This window comes from Pelophylax lessonae (assembly GCF_965119305.1).
Source record: "Pelophylax lessonae genome assembly, chromosome: 3".
NCBI classification, from domain to species: domain Eukaryota; kingdom Metazoa; phylum Chordata; class Amphibia; order Anura; family Ranidae; genus Pelophylax; species Pelophylax lessonae.
In genome coordinates, this window is record NC_138770.1 from 290631369 (window position 1) to 290646939 (window position 15571).

Here is a 15571-nt window from a genome sequence, read left to right on the forward strand (position 1 = left end):
GGGGTTGTGCTGTCTTGGCATTTCATGGCCTCCAAAACTGTGATAGGTAGTCAGAAGTGAAATCAACAATTTACGCCCTTGGAAAGCCTGAAGGCGATGATTGGTTTTCGGGGTCCTGTACTCGGCTAGACTGCAAAAAAGTCTCACACATGGGGTATCCCTATACTCAGGAGAAGCAGCAGAATGTATTTTGGGGTGTCAGTTCACATATACCCATGGCATGTGTGAGCAATATATCATTTACTGACAACTTTGTGTAAAAAAAAAAAAAATATATATATATATATATATTTCCCGGAACTTGTGGCAAAATATAAAATATTCCATGGACTCACCATGCCTCTCAGCAAATAGCTTGGGGTGTCTACTTTCCAAAATGGGGTCATTTGGGGGGGTTTTGTGCTATCTTGGAATTTTAGGGCCTCCGAAACTGTGATAGGTAGTCAGGAGTGAAATCAACAATTTACGCCCTTGGAAAGCCTGAAAGTGGGGACTGGTTTTCGGGGACCTGTACTCGGCTAGACTGCAAAAAAGTCTCACACATGGGGTATCCCTGTACTCAGGAGAAGCAGCAGAATGTATTTTGGGGTGTCATTTCACATATACCCATGGCATGTGTGAGCAATATTTCATTTACTGACAACTTTGTGAAAAAAAAAAAAAATATATATATATATATATATTTCCCGGAACTTGTGGCAAAATATAAAATATTCCATGGACTCACCATGCCTCTCAGCAAATAGCTTGGGGTGTCTACTTTCCAAAATGGGGTCATTTGGGGGGGTTTTGTGCTATCTTGGAATTTTAGGGCCTCCGAAACTGTGATAGGTAGTCAGGAGTGAAATCAACAATTTACGCCCTTGGAAAGCCTGAAAGCGGGGACTGGTTTTCGGGGACCTGTACTCGGCTAGACTGCAAAAAAGTCTCACACATGGGGTATCCCTGTACTCAGGAGAAGCAGCAGAATGTATTTTGGGGTGTCATTTCACATATACCCATGGCATGTGTGAGCAATATTTCATTTACTGACAACTTTGTGAAAAAAAAAAAAAAAAATATATATATATATGTATTTCCCGGAACTTGTGGCAGAATATAAAATATTCCATGGACTCACCATGCCTCTCAGCAAATAGCTTGGGGTGTCTACTTTCCAAAATGGGGTCATTTGGGGGGGGTTTGTGCTATCTTGGAATTTTAGGGCCTCCGAAACTGTGACAGGTAGTGCAGAGGTGACATGCACAATTTACGCCATTAGAAAACCTGGGAGTGTTGATTGGTTTTCGCGGTCCTGTACACAGCTAGGCTCCCAAAAAGTCTCACACATGGGGCATCCCCATACTCAGGAGAAGTGGCAGAATGTATTTTGGGGTGTAATTCCACATATACCCATGTCATGTGTGAGAATTTTATCTTTTAGTGACAACGTTGTGTAAAAAAAAAAAATAAAAAAAAAAAATAGTAATATTCCCAAAACTTGTGGTAAAATATAAAATATTCCATGGACTCACCATGCCTCTTAGCAAACAGCTTGGGGTGTCTACTTTCCAAAATGGGGTCATTTGGGGGGGTTTTGTGGTATCTTGACATTTCAGGGCCTCCTAAACCGTTAGAGGTAGTGAGAAAATGCAATGAAAAATGTACGCCCTTTGAAATTCTGATGGTGGGGATTTGTTTTTGTGGTCCCGTACACAGCTAGGCTCCCAAAAAGTCCCACATATGTGGTATCCCTGTACTCAGGAGAAGCAGCAGAATATATTTTGGGGTGTAATTACACATATACCCATGGCATGTGTGAGCAATATATCATTTCAATGACAACTTTGTGTAAAAAAAAAAAAAAAAAAATTTTTAGTCATTTTTCAAACACCTGTGACAAAAAAATGAAATATTCAATGAGCTCAACATGCCTCTCAGAACATTCCTTAGGATGTCTACTTTCCAAAAAGTGGTAGTTTGGGGGGGTTTTGTACTGCCCTGCCATTTTAGCACTTCATGAAATGAGATAGGCAGTCAAAAATTAAAGCTGCGTAAATTTCTGTATTTACACCATAGTTTGTAGACGCTATAACTTTTGCGCAAACCAATAAAAATACGCTCATTGAATTTTTTTTTGTCAAAGACATGTAGCTAAATATATTTTGGCCAAAAAAAAATACATAAATTGAGTATATTGGATATTTTTTAAAAGACAAAGTTGAAAATGTCATTTTTTTGCAAAATTTTCGCTCTTTTTTTATTAATATCGCAAAAAATAAAAAGCGCAGAGGTGATCAAATACCACCAAAAGAAAGCTCTGTTTGTGGGAAAAAAAGGACGTAAATTTCGTTTGGGTACCACATTGCATGACCGCACAATTGTCAGTTAAAGTCACGCAGTGCCGAGTCGTAAAATACCCCCTGGTCGGAATGGGGGTAAAATCTTCCGGGGCTTAAGTGGTTAAGAGCTTGTTGTACTGAGAAAAATTGTTTAAAAGAAAGTAATCCTTGCAACTTTAAGAAAAATGACACTTCGGTTAGTGTTTTGACAATATGAATATAATAACATCCTGACTGCATTAACCATTTCTGGACCGGAAGGATTTGCCCCTTAATGACCAGGTCATTTTTTGTGATTCGGCAATGCGTTACTTTAACGGACAATTGCGCAGTCGTGCAACGCAGTACCTAAATAAAATGGATGTCCTTTTTTCCCACAAATAGAGCTTTCTTTTGGTCTTATTTGATCACCTGTGCGATTTTTATTTATTGCAATATAATCAAAAAAAGACAGACAATTCTGAAAAAAAAAAAAAAACAATATTTTTCACTTTTTGCTATATAACATTCCCAATAGGCGTATTTTGATTAGTTTGTGCAAATGATAATATGTCTACAAACTAGGGAAAAGATTTATGTAATTTTTATTTAGTCTCAGTTAACCTACATGCAATATAGGTACTGTATACCTATACTGCATGTATGTTAACTGGGACTGTCTTTACCGACACTCTTGAGGGGACCCAACAATAGCTGGCAGAAGAACATTACAAAGAATAATTATTCTGCAAGCCACCTTTGTCACCTCTGCTACCATCCTCCTTTTCTTTTCGACAGTGCATATCCAGTCGGTCAAGGACTAGCATCACTGCCATAAATGCAGTTTCATGTAGATCAGTAGATTAAACTTACTACTCACTGCAGCACTTGAGGTGGTCTTGATACTGTTTATGCTGATCTGGATGCCAAATGTGATCTCATGCCTTCTCCAGTGATGGCGAACCTGAGCACAAGTACACGTAAGTGCATTCCTGGGACCCTAAAGAAAAGTATAGCCAAAAAAGCTTTGGCCATACATCCCTTTCATTACAGGAACATGCATGCAAAAAAGTATAATCCTAAAACTGATTGTCAGCTGGCTACCAGCAGTAATGCACCAGAGCTATATTATTATTACATGGCATGCCAGATGGTTATCAGACACTAGGAAGTATTACTTTCACTTAACAGAACTTTGAAAATGTTTTACAGATTGCTAAAAAAAACCCGACCCTTGTGATAATTAATAAAAGCCGCACATTTATCTTACTTTTTCTGTGCAGTTATCCTTTGTAACAGCCGCTTCAATAGAATCTCAATACCGGTAAATTTCATCATGATAAAATTAACCCCTACATACAAAATATGAAACCCACAGATTGATGTTTATTGGCTGCATTACCTCTCTGGCATATTAATGGATTGCAGTTTACCGAGTGATTTGCATAGTTATTTTGGAGTGCAAACATACATACACAGGCTATTGTACTTATGCTATGTACATAGCTAGAATGTGTGATACAATGGCTGGGTAGGTACATCTCTGGCATTAACAGTAAGATAAACACCTAGGTGACGATAGATCTGTAGTGAGTCATTCCTTAGAATTAATTAAATAGGTGTGTACAATGCGTAAAAAAATAGAGAAAGATAGAGGCACTGGATGATGTTATAAATAGGGATCTAAATCCCTGTCACTGCCTGGAGTTTCATTATTTGAGGCAACATCTACCCTCAAAGATGAAGTCAAAATTACCCAAAGACCACCGTGCAATTATTAGTGCAGGAGAAGAGAATGAGATGGTGAGTTTATTTCCCACCTTGTTTTTAGTTATTATTAAATAACATTTGACAGGGGACTCATTTTAAGAGATAGAAATGCAATTGCGAGAAACGTATTGAAATGTAGTAATGTTTTTCTTAGCACTTTTAATTTTTTAAATGAAACAATAAATAATAAATGGTGGTTAATTAAAAAAAAAAGTCTACATAGTGAATATAGGATTTTTGATATTTAAATGTGATTACCAATATGATTGGATAGGGACTGGTACACTTTCCTTTATTGATCATAAAAATACACTAAAATATATGCTTGTTAAGGTATATCAATGCCTTTCCCCTGGCACCTGTTACATAAGCAGGTAATGTATATCAATGCCTTTCCCCTGGCACCTGTTACATAAGCAGGTAATGTATCAGAAAGTGAAGATGTAGAAGTTGTTATTTAAATAAACCATATTAGAACATTACATGCTCGGCTTCAATGTATAGCTGTCTGTAAATTCTGACCAGTTTATCCCTCTGCAATCTAATAATAGGCTACCTTGTATAATTGCAAGTGTTTCAAAGTTGATTGCAGAAAAAAAAAATGCAAATTGAAAATTGGAAGCAAAGTAGGACAAGATAGGGAGTTATGGCAGCTACTTCTGCCATGGGTACAGCCTGTCAAGAAATGATTTAGTGCATCCAAATCTACTCACTTCTTCCACTTGGTGAGGATGGCCTCACTGTGTCCATTAATGAAAAAAAAAAAAAAGGGAATTAGATTATGTATTGTCTGCTGTCAAACAAGGCACCAAACAGATGATTATTGAATAATGTCATGCCTTTTCTGGTCTGCTGTAGACACTTGTTAGTGCACACAACAGCGGGACTGAACCCAGAGCCAAATGAGAGGGCTAATAAAAGTCATTAAAATGTGGCACATGCAGCCTTTTTTTTTCTCTACAATAACTCTTTTGTACAACAGATCAGATCAAATGAAAGCTCTGCATATCATCCATCAATTAACCAGTTCTGGGCCTGAAGGATATGCCCCCTTAATGACCAGGCCATTTTTTTGCGACTCGACTACTTTAACGGACAATTGCACGGTCGTACCAGAATAAAATTGATGTCCTTATTTTTTCCACAAATAGAGCGTTCTTTTGGTGGTATTTGATCACCTTTGCGATTTTTATTTCTTGCGCTCTAAACAAAAAATAGCAACAATTCTGAAAAAAAAAACCTCCCAATATTTTTCACTTTCTGCTATATAATGTCCCCCCCCCCAAAAAAAAAAATTTAAAAATCAAAATTTTTCATCCTTTTAGGCCAATTTGTATTCTGCTACATATTTTTGGTAAAAAAAAATCCCAATAATCGTATTTTGATTGGTTTGCGCAAAGGTTATTGTATCTACAAACTAGGGGAAAGATTTATGTCATTTTTGTTTATTTATTTTTTTACTAGTAATGGCGGCAATCAGAGATTTTTAGCGGGACTGCGACATTGCAGCGGACAGATTGGACCTCTAACTGACATTTTTGACACTTTTGGGGGGGACCAGTGACCTTACTACAGTAATCAGTGCTAAAAATATGCACTGTTACTGTAATAATGACACTGACAGGAAATGGGTTAACCTAGTGGGTGATCAAAGGGTTAATTGTGAGCCTTGGGGAGTGTTTTCTAACTGTGGGGGGATGGGCTTGTGAAATGATCATAGAGACCTGTGATCCTATATAGAAGGATCACAGGCGCTCTGAGATAATTTCAGAGAGAAGAACGGTCAGCTGTGTTTACAACAGCTGACCGTCCTTCTCTCTCAGCGGGGAGCGATTGCGGGCGCCCGGCAGCAATTGCAGCCACCAGTCCCATTGATCATCATCCCCGCTGCCTAGTGGGGGCGGGAGCATGCTACCTGCAGCGTGCGCTCGCCCCCAGGAGCGCTACTGTGAACCGACGTACCCCTACGTCAATTCACGAGTAAAACTGCGGCGGGTGGTCGGCAAGTGGTTAAAGCATCATATATTGTGGCAAAATGTCAAAGAATCCAATGATACAAAGCATTGAATGCTAATTACATCCATAAAAACAAAACATTTGTTAATAATCTGTACTTAAAGCGTTACTAAACCCATAACAGTAAAATCAGTCAGTTTATGCAGTAAAGCATGCTTGTTATACTCACTGTGGAACTTAAGGGGTTAATTCTCTGCATTGTGTAAAAAGGCAGCTTGATCTTTTATGCACAGATCCTCTCCTTCTTCCACTGACTCCAAAACAGAGATAAGACAGATCCTTTGGAGTCAAGCTGCACATGCTCAGTTATCGTGTGTATTGCTAGAGAGGTTTTTTTTTTTGGGGAGATTGCATGTGATCAGCACATGGCCAATCAGCACTGTTCAGACATGTCCAGTCAGAGGGTTTGGAGCCCTGCAACCTTATAGGACAGCTCAGTGCAGTATGAAAACTCTTTCTTCAAGCTTTATCAGGAACTTTTAGAAGTCACACGACTGCTATATACTGCTGATGGGAAAATTTATTTAGAAGTTTATATTTACTAAAATAATTGCATTTCCATATTCTGTGTACTGTGGGAGAGCAGATATAGTGAATGCAGGCTCCTGGGTTTAGTAACACTTTAATATTATCAAAATGCTAAATAGTTTTATCTCTGTCTATAAAGTTTTGCAGTGTGCAAATTACAATATTTCCTATATAAATGGTAAAGGTAACTAAAGACATATTTATAAAATATATTATGTATTTCTCTTGCATTTTAAGCACACAGATCCATAATGATGGCATTTAAAAAATAAAGACTACACTGCTGTTCTAATGAAAAGTAGTTTATTTCATATTACAGAAACCATGTAATGGTCGCAAGGGGTTCATGTAATGCAGAGGAGTTATGCAAGTTTAAGATGGGGTATTTAGGATCTAATAGGCTCTAATATAGGTTTTTGGCAGTGCAGAAGGGAGTTGGAAATACAGAAGCTTCTTGGACTAATTCACCAGCTAGGGCCAGGCAATTTAAACACATTGATATATGGATTTAGGAAATTTGACAGATATTTTCTGCATTGTTCCCCCCCCCCCCCCCAGGGGAACACTCCAAGAAGCAGGAGAAGCAAATGTACAGCAGGACATCAATCAGAAAAACTGAGCCATGCATGGAATCCCCCACTGTAAATTCCAGGGCACTCAGCCGCACATTAGGTGAGAGACTCCAAAGCGTCTAGCCAACACTGCCAGATCTTCTCAAATTTGTGGGGACATCCTCTGCTCAAGTAGGTAGCCTTATATAATGGAAATACTTTATTAGCCAGTTCTTTCCAGAAGGACAGGGAAGGAGCAGCGTTCTTTTTCCAGTGTAGAAGAATAGCTTTACGCGCATAGAATAGGGCAACCGAGAGCAAAGCCCTCTGATATCGGCGAGACGCAATGCATTCCACCAGTCCCAGTAAGCACCCCGAAACAGACAAGGGGACCGCAAGCACCAGCAGGCTACTAAGGAGTCCAACGACTCCCCTCCAGAAGTCCTGTATCAATGGGCAGAGCCAAAACACGTGGTCAAAGTCAGCCGGGGACGCCGTGCATCTCCAGCATTCTGCAGAGCCCGATCCGTAAATTCTGAACTGCCTAGCCGGGATATAATAGGCCCTGTGTACAATTTTGAACTGAATGTATCGTTCCCGAGATCAGCATACTAAAGGGCAGTTCCCAGATGTCATCCCAGTCCTCCCCCTGTAAGTCGGGGACCACCGCAGTCCATCGTTCCCTGCACGGCACCAGCGCCGGTGGCCTCCATCCAAAAAGTTACTTGTATACCACCGATAAGGGTTTCTTCAGTGTTTCATCGAGGAGTAGGTCCTCCATAGGAGAGCGGGTCAAGGACACCGTACCTAACAAAAACTGTGCTGAGAAGGCATATCTCAGTTGCAAGAACCGGAAAAAGTAACTATTGGGCAGATCATATTTAAATTTGAATTGGTCAAAGGTAAGTAACTTCCCTCCTCCCACAACATCCTTCAGCTGTTTGACACCAACCCTCGCCCAGATCACCAGGTCAGGAAGCATACGGAAGTACGACAGATTGGGATTATTCCAGAGTGGCGTAGCAGGGGAGTAGTCCTGTGCATCAAGTGTAGTCAAGGATCCCACCCTATCCCACGCCCGAATCCTAGCTCTCATTGATTTCGTCAATGGGAAAGCTATTCTAGTCCCTCTGTATACCAAATAGTGTAAGCTCTCATACGGTCCCAAAAGCACCGCCTCAAGGACCGTGGCTGCATCACTATCGTCTCGAAGAAGCCATCGCCTAACCACCACCATCTGACCGACCAGATAGTATTTAGAGAACTCTGGGAGCGCTAGACCCCCTTGACCAATCGGTTCCTGAAGAGCCCTAAGCCCTATCCGAGGGTGAGCGGAAGACCATAAGAAGGAGCCAAACATGCTATGCACCCGCTTAAAATAGGAATCAGGGACCCAGGCGGGAGAATTGCACAGCAAATAAAGAAAAATCAGCAAAATCTTCATCTTAATAAGATTAATGCATCCTATCAGAGAGAGAGGCAACTGTTTCCATGCATCCAACTGTGCCCTGACCCTCATGAGTAGTGGAGCAAGGTTAAGGGGCATATAGTCAGTAACCCTAGGGGAGACCCGGACACCAAGATATTTGAAATCAGTGACCCAAGGGAACGGCACCCGGGAGTAAGTTGAGACCTGGCTCCGAGATCTATGGGCATGACACAGGACTTCTCCCAGTTGACCCGAAGCCCGAAAATCTCTCAAAGATCAAGAGCAGCTCGTAAACCGCAAGAAGGGACTGCCCAGGGTCTTGCAAGAACAGCAAAATGTCGTCCGCGTATAGAGCTATACACTCCCTAATCCCTCCCACCTCCAGAGCACGCACCTCCCTGGATGCCCTCAGTGCCATGGCCACCGGCTCTATAGCTAGGGTGAACAGGGATGGGGAAAGAGGGCACCCCTGATGAGTCCCCCTCCCAATCCTGAACTGCCCCGAGACCGCCGCCCCAATACGAATGGCAGCCGTCGCGCATTATACAGCAGGGCCATCCACTTAAGGAATTTGTCCCCAAAGCCCATAAAATGCAGGACAGTCAGAAGGTAAGTCCAATCTACAGAATCAAAGGCCTTTGCCATATCTAAGGAAACGGCCACCCGAGCCCCGACCGCCGCATGATCAACCTGTAAATGGGTAAACAGTCTGCGTAGGTTAGTATCAGTTGACTTCTGGGGGATGAATCCAGTCTGGTCAATACTCACCAACGATGTGATTACACCAGCCAGGCGAGTAGCCAGTACTTTAGTCAGAATTTTAAGATCTTGGTTAAGGATAGAGATAGGCCGGTAAGATGAACTTTCCAGGGGGTCTTTCCCCGGTTTAGGTATCAAAACAATTTGAGCCTCCATAAGGGAAGCCGGGAGGACCCCCTGCTCCAAACAGTAATGAAAGAGCCTCTGAAGGGGACCACCACGTCCATGTGAGCCCTATACAACTCCACACAGAGCCCGTCAGGGCCAGGGGACTTACGCGGTGGAAAGGCTTTTATTGCCAGTTCAATTTCCTCAGCTGAAATGTCCGCCTCCAGGCCATCTCTCTCCTCCTCTGAAAGGGTAGGAATAGCCAAAGTCAAGAGAAGGGATTCAAGATCCTGCAGCCGGTATGGGGGAATGGGCGAGTATGCTTGTGTGTAATAGGATACAAAAGCATCCATGACCCTCCTGGGTGGTGCCAACCTGGCCCACATCATCTCTGACACACGGAATATTCGTTTTTACCCTGTGATCAGCCACCAGGGCTGCCAGAAGCCTGCCATTCTTGTCCCCCCCTCTCAAAAAGATTTTCCGCTTGTTTAGTCCAAGACGTGTGCGTGAGACTGGTGAAGTGCAAAGCCAGGTGGCGCCGAGCCTCCAACAGTGCCACATAAGTAGTATTGGAAGGATCAGAGGCGTGGGCCTGTTCGCATGCTCGTTCCCTGTCCTGTAATTTCTGTAGTACAGAATTAAATTGCATCCGGGCATGTTTAATTGCTGAGACATACTGGCCCCTTAGAAAAGCCTTAAAGGCGTCCCAAACCACTGGAGGATCAGCCGAGGACTCGTTATTAGTATCCCTCAATAGTCAGGGAGACCTGAGAGGTTACTAACTCCAAATCTAACCAGCCAGGGCTCAGCCTCCATGCACCCCCTCGAGGACCAGACGACATACCCATATGAATTGCCAAGGGGGTATGGTCCGACAGACCCCCCGCCAGATAATTGGCACCCCTGACGAGCCGTAACATGGGGGCATTAGCAAAGGCCATATCCAATCTGGAGGAAGATCTGTGGGTCTTGGACAAGTGAGAAAAACATTTATTACCTGGATTCTTCCACCTCCACAACTCAGTCAGGGATGCCATATCCGCCAACATCACCAGATCCACCGAGGCGGGTCTAGCAGGATTGGAAGAATCCAGGGATGCGTCCAGAATGGCATTGAAGTCTCTGGCCACAATCAGGGGGAGGTGCATGAAAGGAGCCAGCTTATCTAACAATTTGCATAATACAGAGCCCTGGAATTGGGGGGGGGGGGGTACATAGACATTAACCAAAACCATTGTACAAGAGTGAATGTCGGCAATTACAATCAAATAGCGACCCTTAGGGTCAGAGATAACCTGATGTATGGTGCAGGGGACCGCTTTGCTAATAAGGATAGCCACACCTCTAGAATAGGAGGAGTAAGTAGTGTGCAGTGTCCGCTGTATTCTGGGGCGGCGCAAAGCCAGTATCCTGCTAACATCCATGTCCGTCTCCTGCAAAAAAATGAGATGGGGTTTAACCGATTTGATATATTGGAACATCAGGGCCCGGCGGAACTTGTCGTTCAGGCCTCTGACATTCCAAGACACCAGCTCAACCACGGGTCCCGCCATCCAAAAAATTAAAAGTAATAATCAACTTTCCCCAGGCAAGGGGGAAGACACCCAAGCACTGAGCGCGCGCCCCGGAGAAAATCCAGAGTGAGCACCCAGACCGAGGAGAGACATGAACCACTGCACTACCATCAAGAACCCCCCCCCCACCCCAGACCCCCCCTGCCACAGTGTAAAACAAACCCACAACATATACACGCAACCTGATCCCATAACTCACAAATAAATAGAGGGCTTGCCCTCAACGGCCCATAAAGGTGGTAAAAAGTTCAAAAAGACCCCCCCAAGGAACCCCCCCGCTCCCCACCCCCTCAGACCACTAAAAAAAAAACCCAAGAGAGTTCAGAGAAAGAAAAAAGTAAAAAACAGTCTGTCAAAAATTGTCCACCAGCCTACAGCAATGGCTAGAGAGCAACACAAGGCAAAAAAATAGCCAAAAAACAAAAAAAAAATATAGGGCAAAAAGGAAAAAAAAACACAGTCCACCCGAGCTCCGTGGTGAGTCAGTAAGAACATAAGGGCTAAAGGAGGATATAGGTGCACCCCTCCCCCGCAGGTAAGAAGGGACAAGGTCCTAGGACCCATGAGAAACAAGTCCAGGAGAAGCAGAGTATAGACAAAAATGAAAGGAAAAAGCAGGAGTCATTTCAGGAACGGTCTTACAGTATCCAGGACATCACGCATCTGAGAAAACCTAGGGAGTAGGCAGCAATCAGGCAGCAGCGCCCAGGGCGTCAATCCAGTCACCAGCATCCGAAGGGGTCTCAAAAAAGTGCAATGTTCCCTGATGTGCCACCCACAGCCGACTGGGGTACAGCATACTGTACTTGATGTTCCTTTCCCGCAGGTGACATCTCACATCATTGAAGGATCTACGGCGTCTCTGCACCTCAGAAGAAAACAGCATCACTTTGGTATTTTCATTGGGCAACTCCCAACGTTTCCTGGCCGCAGCCAGTATAATATCCCGGTACCGGTAGTTCAGCAGCCGGACCAGGAACAGTCTGGGAGGAGCACCAGAGGGGCGCCTGCCTGTGGGCACCCGATGTGCCCGTTAAACCACATAAGTGGCAGGAAGGTTGTTCAGTTGCAGCAGTGATTTGAAAAAGGCAAATGTCTCAGGGTGGTTGCCCTCCACCCCCTCCGGCAAGCCCACCACACGTACGTTATTGAGGCATTGCCGGTTCTCAGCATCATCCGCTTTGTTAGTAAGCGTGGCGACCAGGGAATGCAAGTCCGCGAGCTGGGCTGAGTGTGAGCCTTGGCGGTCCTCCACCTCACCAATCCGCCCTTCTGCTTCAGTCAGTCTGCCCCTGATTTTATCCAGGTCGTGGCGGATCAGTGTACATTTAGAAGCCACACTGTCAATGTGGAGCATTAGGGACGCTTTACAGCCCTCAATGGCCGCAAGGATAGGTGCCGTGATTGCCGCTGCCTCCACCGTCACGTCCGCAGGTGCAGGGGAGCTCTGCTCTGGTGTCTGTGAGACAGGGGAAGAAGGCATCCCTGCCAAGGCCTCTGACCTGCGTCCCGCCCGGACGGTATTGGATACAGGTAAGATGGCGCCGGGAGAACATGTGACCCGCCCCTTTCCCGGGCGCGGAGGTTTCGGGTCTTAAGGCAGGTTACCCTTAGTTTTGGCCGACATGGCGGGAGAACCAGGAGGATCCGGAGGAGAAGAGCATACCTGCCAGCCAATTTGCGGGGACAGAATCGCCCTAGAGTAGGAGGATGGATATGGATGATCACGGAGCTCTGCAGCCACACGTCCATTCAGGCTCACATCCTGGCCACGACCCCCATTAATGCAGATTTAAAGTAACATTAAAGGCTCAGTTTTCTAAATAATAATATGTTATACTTACCTGATCTGTGTACTGGTTTTGCACAGAGTAGCCCAGATCCTCCTCTTCTCAGGTCCCCCTCTGGTGATTCTGGCTCCTCCCCCCATAAAAAGCTGCTTGTTATGGGGGCACCTGAGAAACACATCAATGAAACACATAGAGCACAGCTTAGGCCTGCCCCTTGCTCCCTCTTCACTTCCTTTGATTGGGAAAACACACATTACCAGTCCCTGCGCAGATCCTGGAGATTGATTCTCAAGCTGGGGAATCTTGTAATATGGCCTGTGGTGAAACACATGAATGAAGCGTGGCAGCTCTCCTAACCCTCCATGGGATATGAGGCAAAGCAGCTGTACAAAAAACAAAGGAACAGAGCGCACACCGCCCTAGTGTAACACCATTTATTTGAAGTTAATAGAAGCCATAAAAACAGGTACTCACAAACAGATAGGAAGTCATGCATGGAAATAAATATCCTCCGATGATGTTTACAGGGCTCTCTCCTCCTAGCCTCGGCGGCTCAGCTGTTCATCCTGCACTAGTCAGTGAGTATCGTACGGCTAAGCCAACCGCCTCGGATTACTCAAGGAGACTCGATGTGGTGAGCCTGCGCACGGTCCAGCCGCCGCCGCACACCCTCCAAGAGCCGGATGCTATAGCCGCTCAGAGAAACTGACAATGCGGTTGAGCAGAGCGAGACTCCCCGATCGGGACCCAGAGCATGACTTGCATGGGGTTGCTAAGGACAACGTTTCGGAGGCGTAGCCTCCTTCTTCAGATCTGTGCGCTCTGTTCCTTACTTCCTTTGATTGACAGCAGCAGGAGCCAATAAGGATCCCCCCCCGCTGTGTCTCAGCCAATGAGGAAAGGGAGACCCAGGAGAGCTGTTGCTCCCGTGCACATCACTGAATTGAGGTGGGGCTTGGGTAAGTATTGGGGGGGCTGTGGGGGCACATGCATAGAATGCATTAGGGTAAAAAAACTCAGGTAAGTGACACACACGCACCCAGTCGTCCATATGATGTAGAAAACAGTTCATCAGACTAGGCCACCTTCTTCTATTGCTCCGGGGGGACCGGGCACTTTTAGCTGTGGACATGGGTCAGCATGGGCACCTTGACTGGTCTGTGGCTACGCAGCTCCATATACAACAAACTGCGATACCCATTTTTTCTTCTTTCAACATATTACCCACCCCTTCCCCTCCCGTGAATGATGAATAGTGCCATATTGCACTGTCTCAGCCAATGAGGAAACAGAGACCCAGGAGAGCCGTTGCTCCCATGCACATCACTGAATTGAGGTGGGGCTTGGGTAAGTATTGGGGGGCTGTGCGGGCACATGTATAGAATGCATAAGGGTAAAAAAACCTTCAGCCTTTACAACTACTTTAGGTATAACTCTTTCATAAAAGATATAAATTGAAAGTATTTTTAAAATATGAAATGTCTAAATTTTTATAATTGCTGTGTAGTATAAAAGTGATGCATTGTTTTTTTAGATGTTATCCAAACAGTAACAATTCATTTTAAATCATCCCTTTTTTTAAACAACTTTAATATTTGCTTCTACATTTTAGATGGGCTGTGGAATGAAGTGGAACTCCTTGTTTTATATATATATATATATATATATATATATATATATACAGTAAATTTTAGTAACCAGTTCCGACTTTTAATGCATAGTGACCAGCATGCCCCCTTTCAGTGCAGAATGACCAGCGTGCCCCCTTTCAATGCACAGTGAAAAGTGTGCCCCCTTTTAATGCACAGTGACCAGCGTGCCCCCTTCAAAACAGTGACCTCATGGCTCAAAAGGCAAAAGGACAATTAAACCTCATTGTTGCACTTGGCACAGTCCTTTGTGCTGGAAAAACACACCATAATTACTGCATTACACATAGGAGTCTCATAAACTCAAGATAATTATTAATTTGTAAAAAAGTGAATGGGAGGGGAGATGCATGAGAGTGTGAAAGTGTGTGTTGGGGCAGCTGGATAGAAAAGGGCAGTAATAATGACTTTATTGGGTTTGAAGAAGGAAAGCAGTAGGACTGGTAGATGAATAAGGGGAGAGGGACAACGTGATATTTGGCAATCAAATATACTCCATATATAATTGTATGATATGAATTCATTGCATTTACACAGCAAAACTGTCTTGCCAAGTAACAATCTCTCAAAGTGCAACTTGACAGTTTGTTTTTATTGGGAAATAGATATGCCCAAATGATTTTAAAGAACACAGAGGTACGAATAAAATTATATTTTTGTATAAAAATCATTTTTTTAGTGTATGAGTGCTCATTGCTCAATATAAAATCCCATGTTTGTGCGCTCTGATTTTAATCTATATATCCTGGAATGTGAGCACAGTACCATAATGTGACTACATAGTGGTTTAAAAATCAATATAAATTCACCATTTATGATTTTAAGCTAAAATCGATTCCAGTGCACCAAAAACAAACTAGATTGTTGTCAATTGCCTAACAAAAAACAGAACACTCGCACTGAACTGTGGGAATCCCAATTGAAGAACAAAGAAATCATACAGAGCAGAGCACTTGTGGTAAAGACAAAGAACATAAACTTGAAGGATGTGTATATGAAAGGGTGTAGGCTCCCGACTGACGAAGATAGAACAATTCTTGGACTTGACACCTTGTAATTAGTGCAGTACTTCCTTTTTCACATTTGCATAGCAT

At 43.8% G+C, this 15571-nt stretch overlaps 1 protein-coding gene across 1 annotated transcript in view; it reads left to right on the forward strand.

Moving 5' to 3' along the window:
* The first annotated feature begins 3966 nt into the window (after nt 1-3966).
* Nucleotides 3967-15571, forward strand: part of LOC309551103 (putative cation-transporting ATPase 13A4) — a 149152-nt gene continuing 137547 nt past the window's right edge. Inside the window, exon 1 of the mRNA XM_082251549.1 lies at nt 3967-4103. Within this exon, the coding sequence (XP_082107675.1) occupies nt 4041-4103 (63 nt within the window). The 5' untranslated portion in view covers nt 3967-4040. The remainder of the gene's footprint in view (nt 4104-15571) is intronic.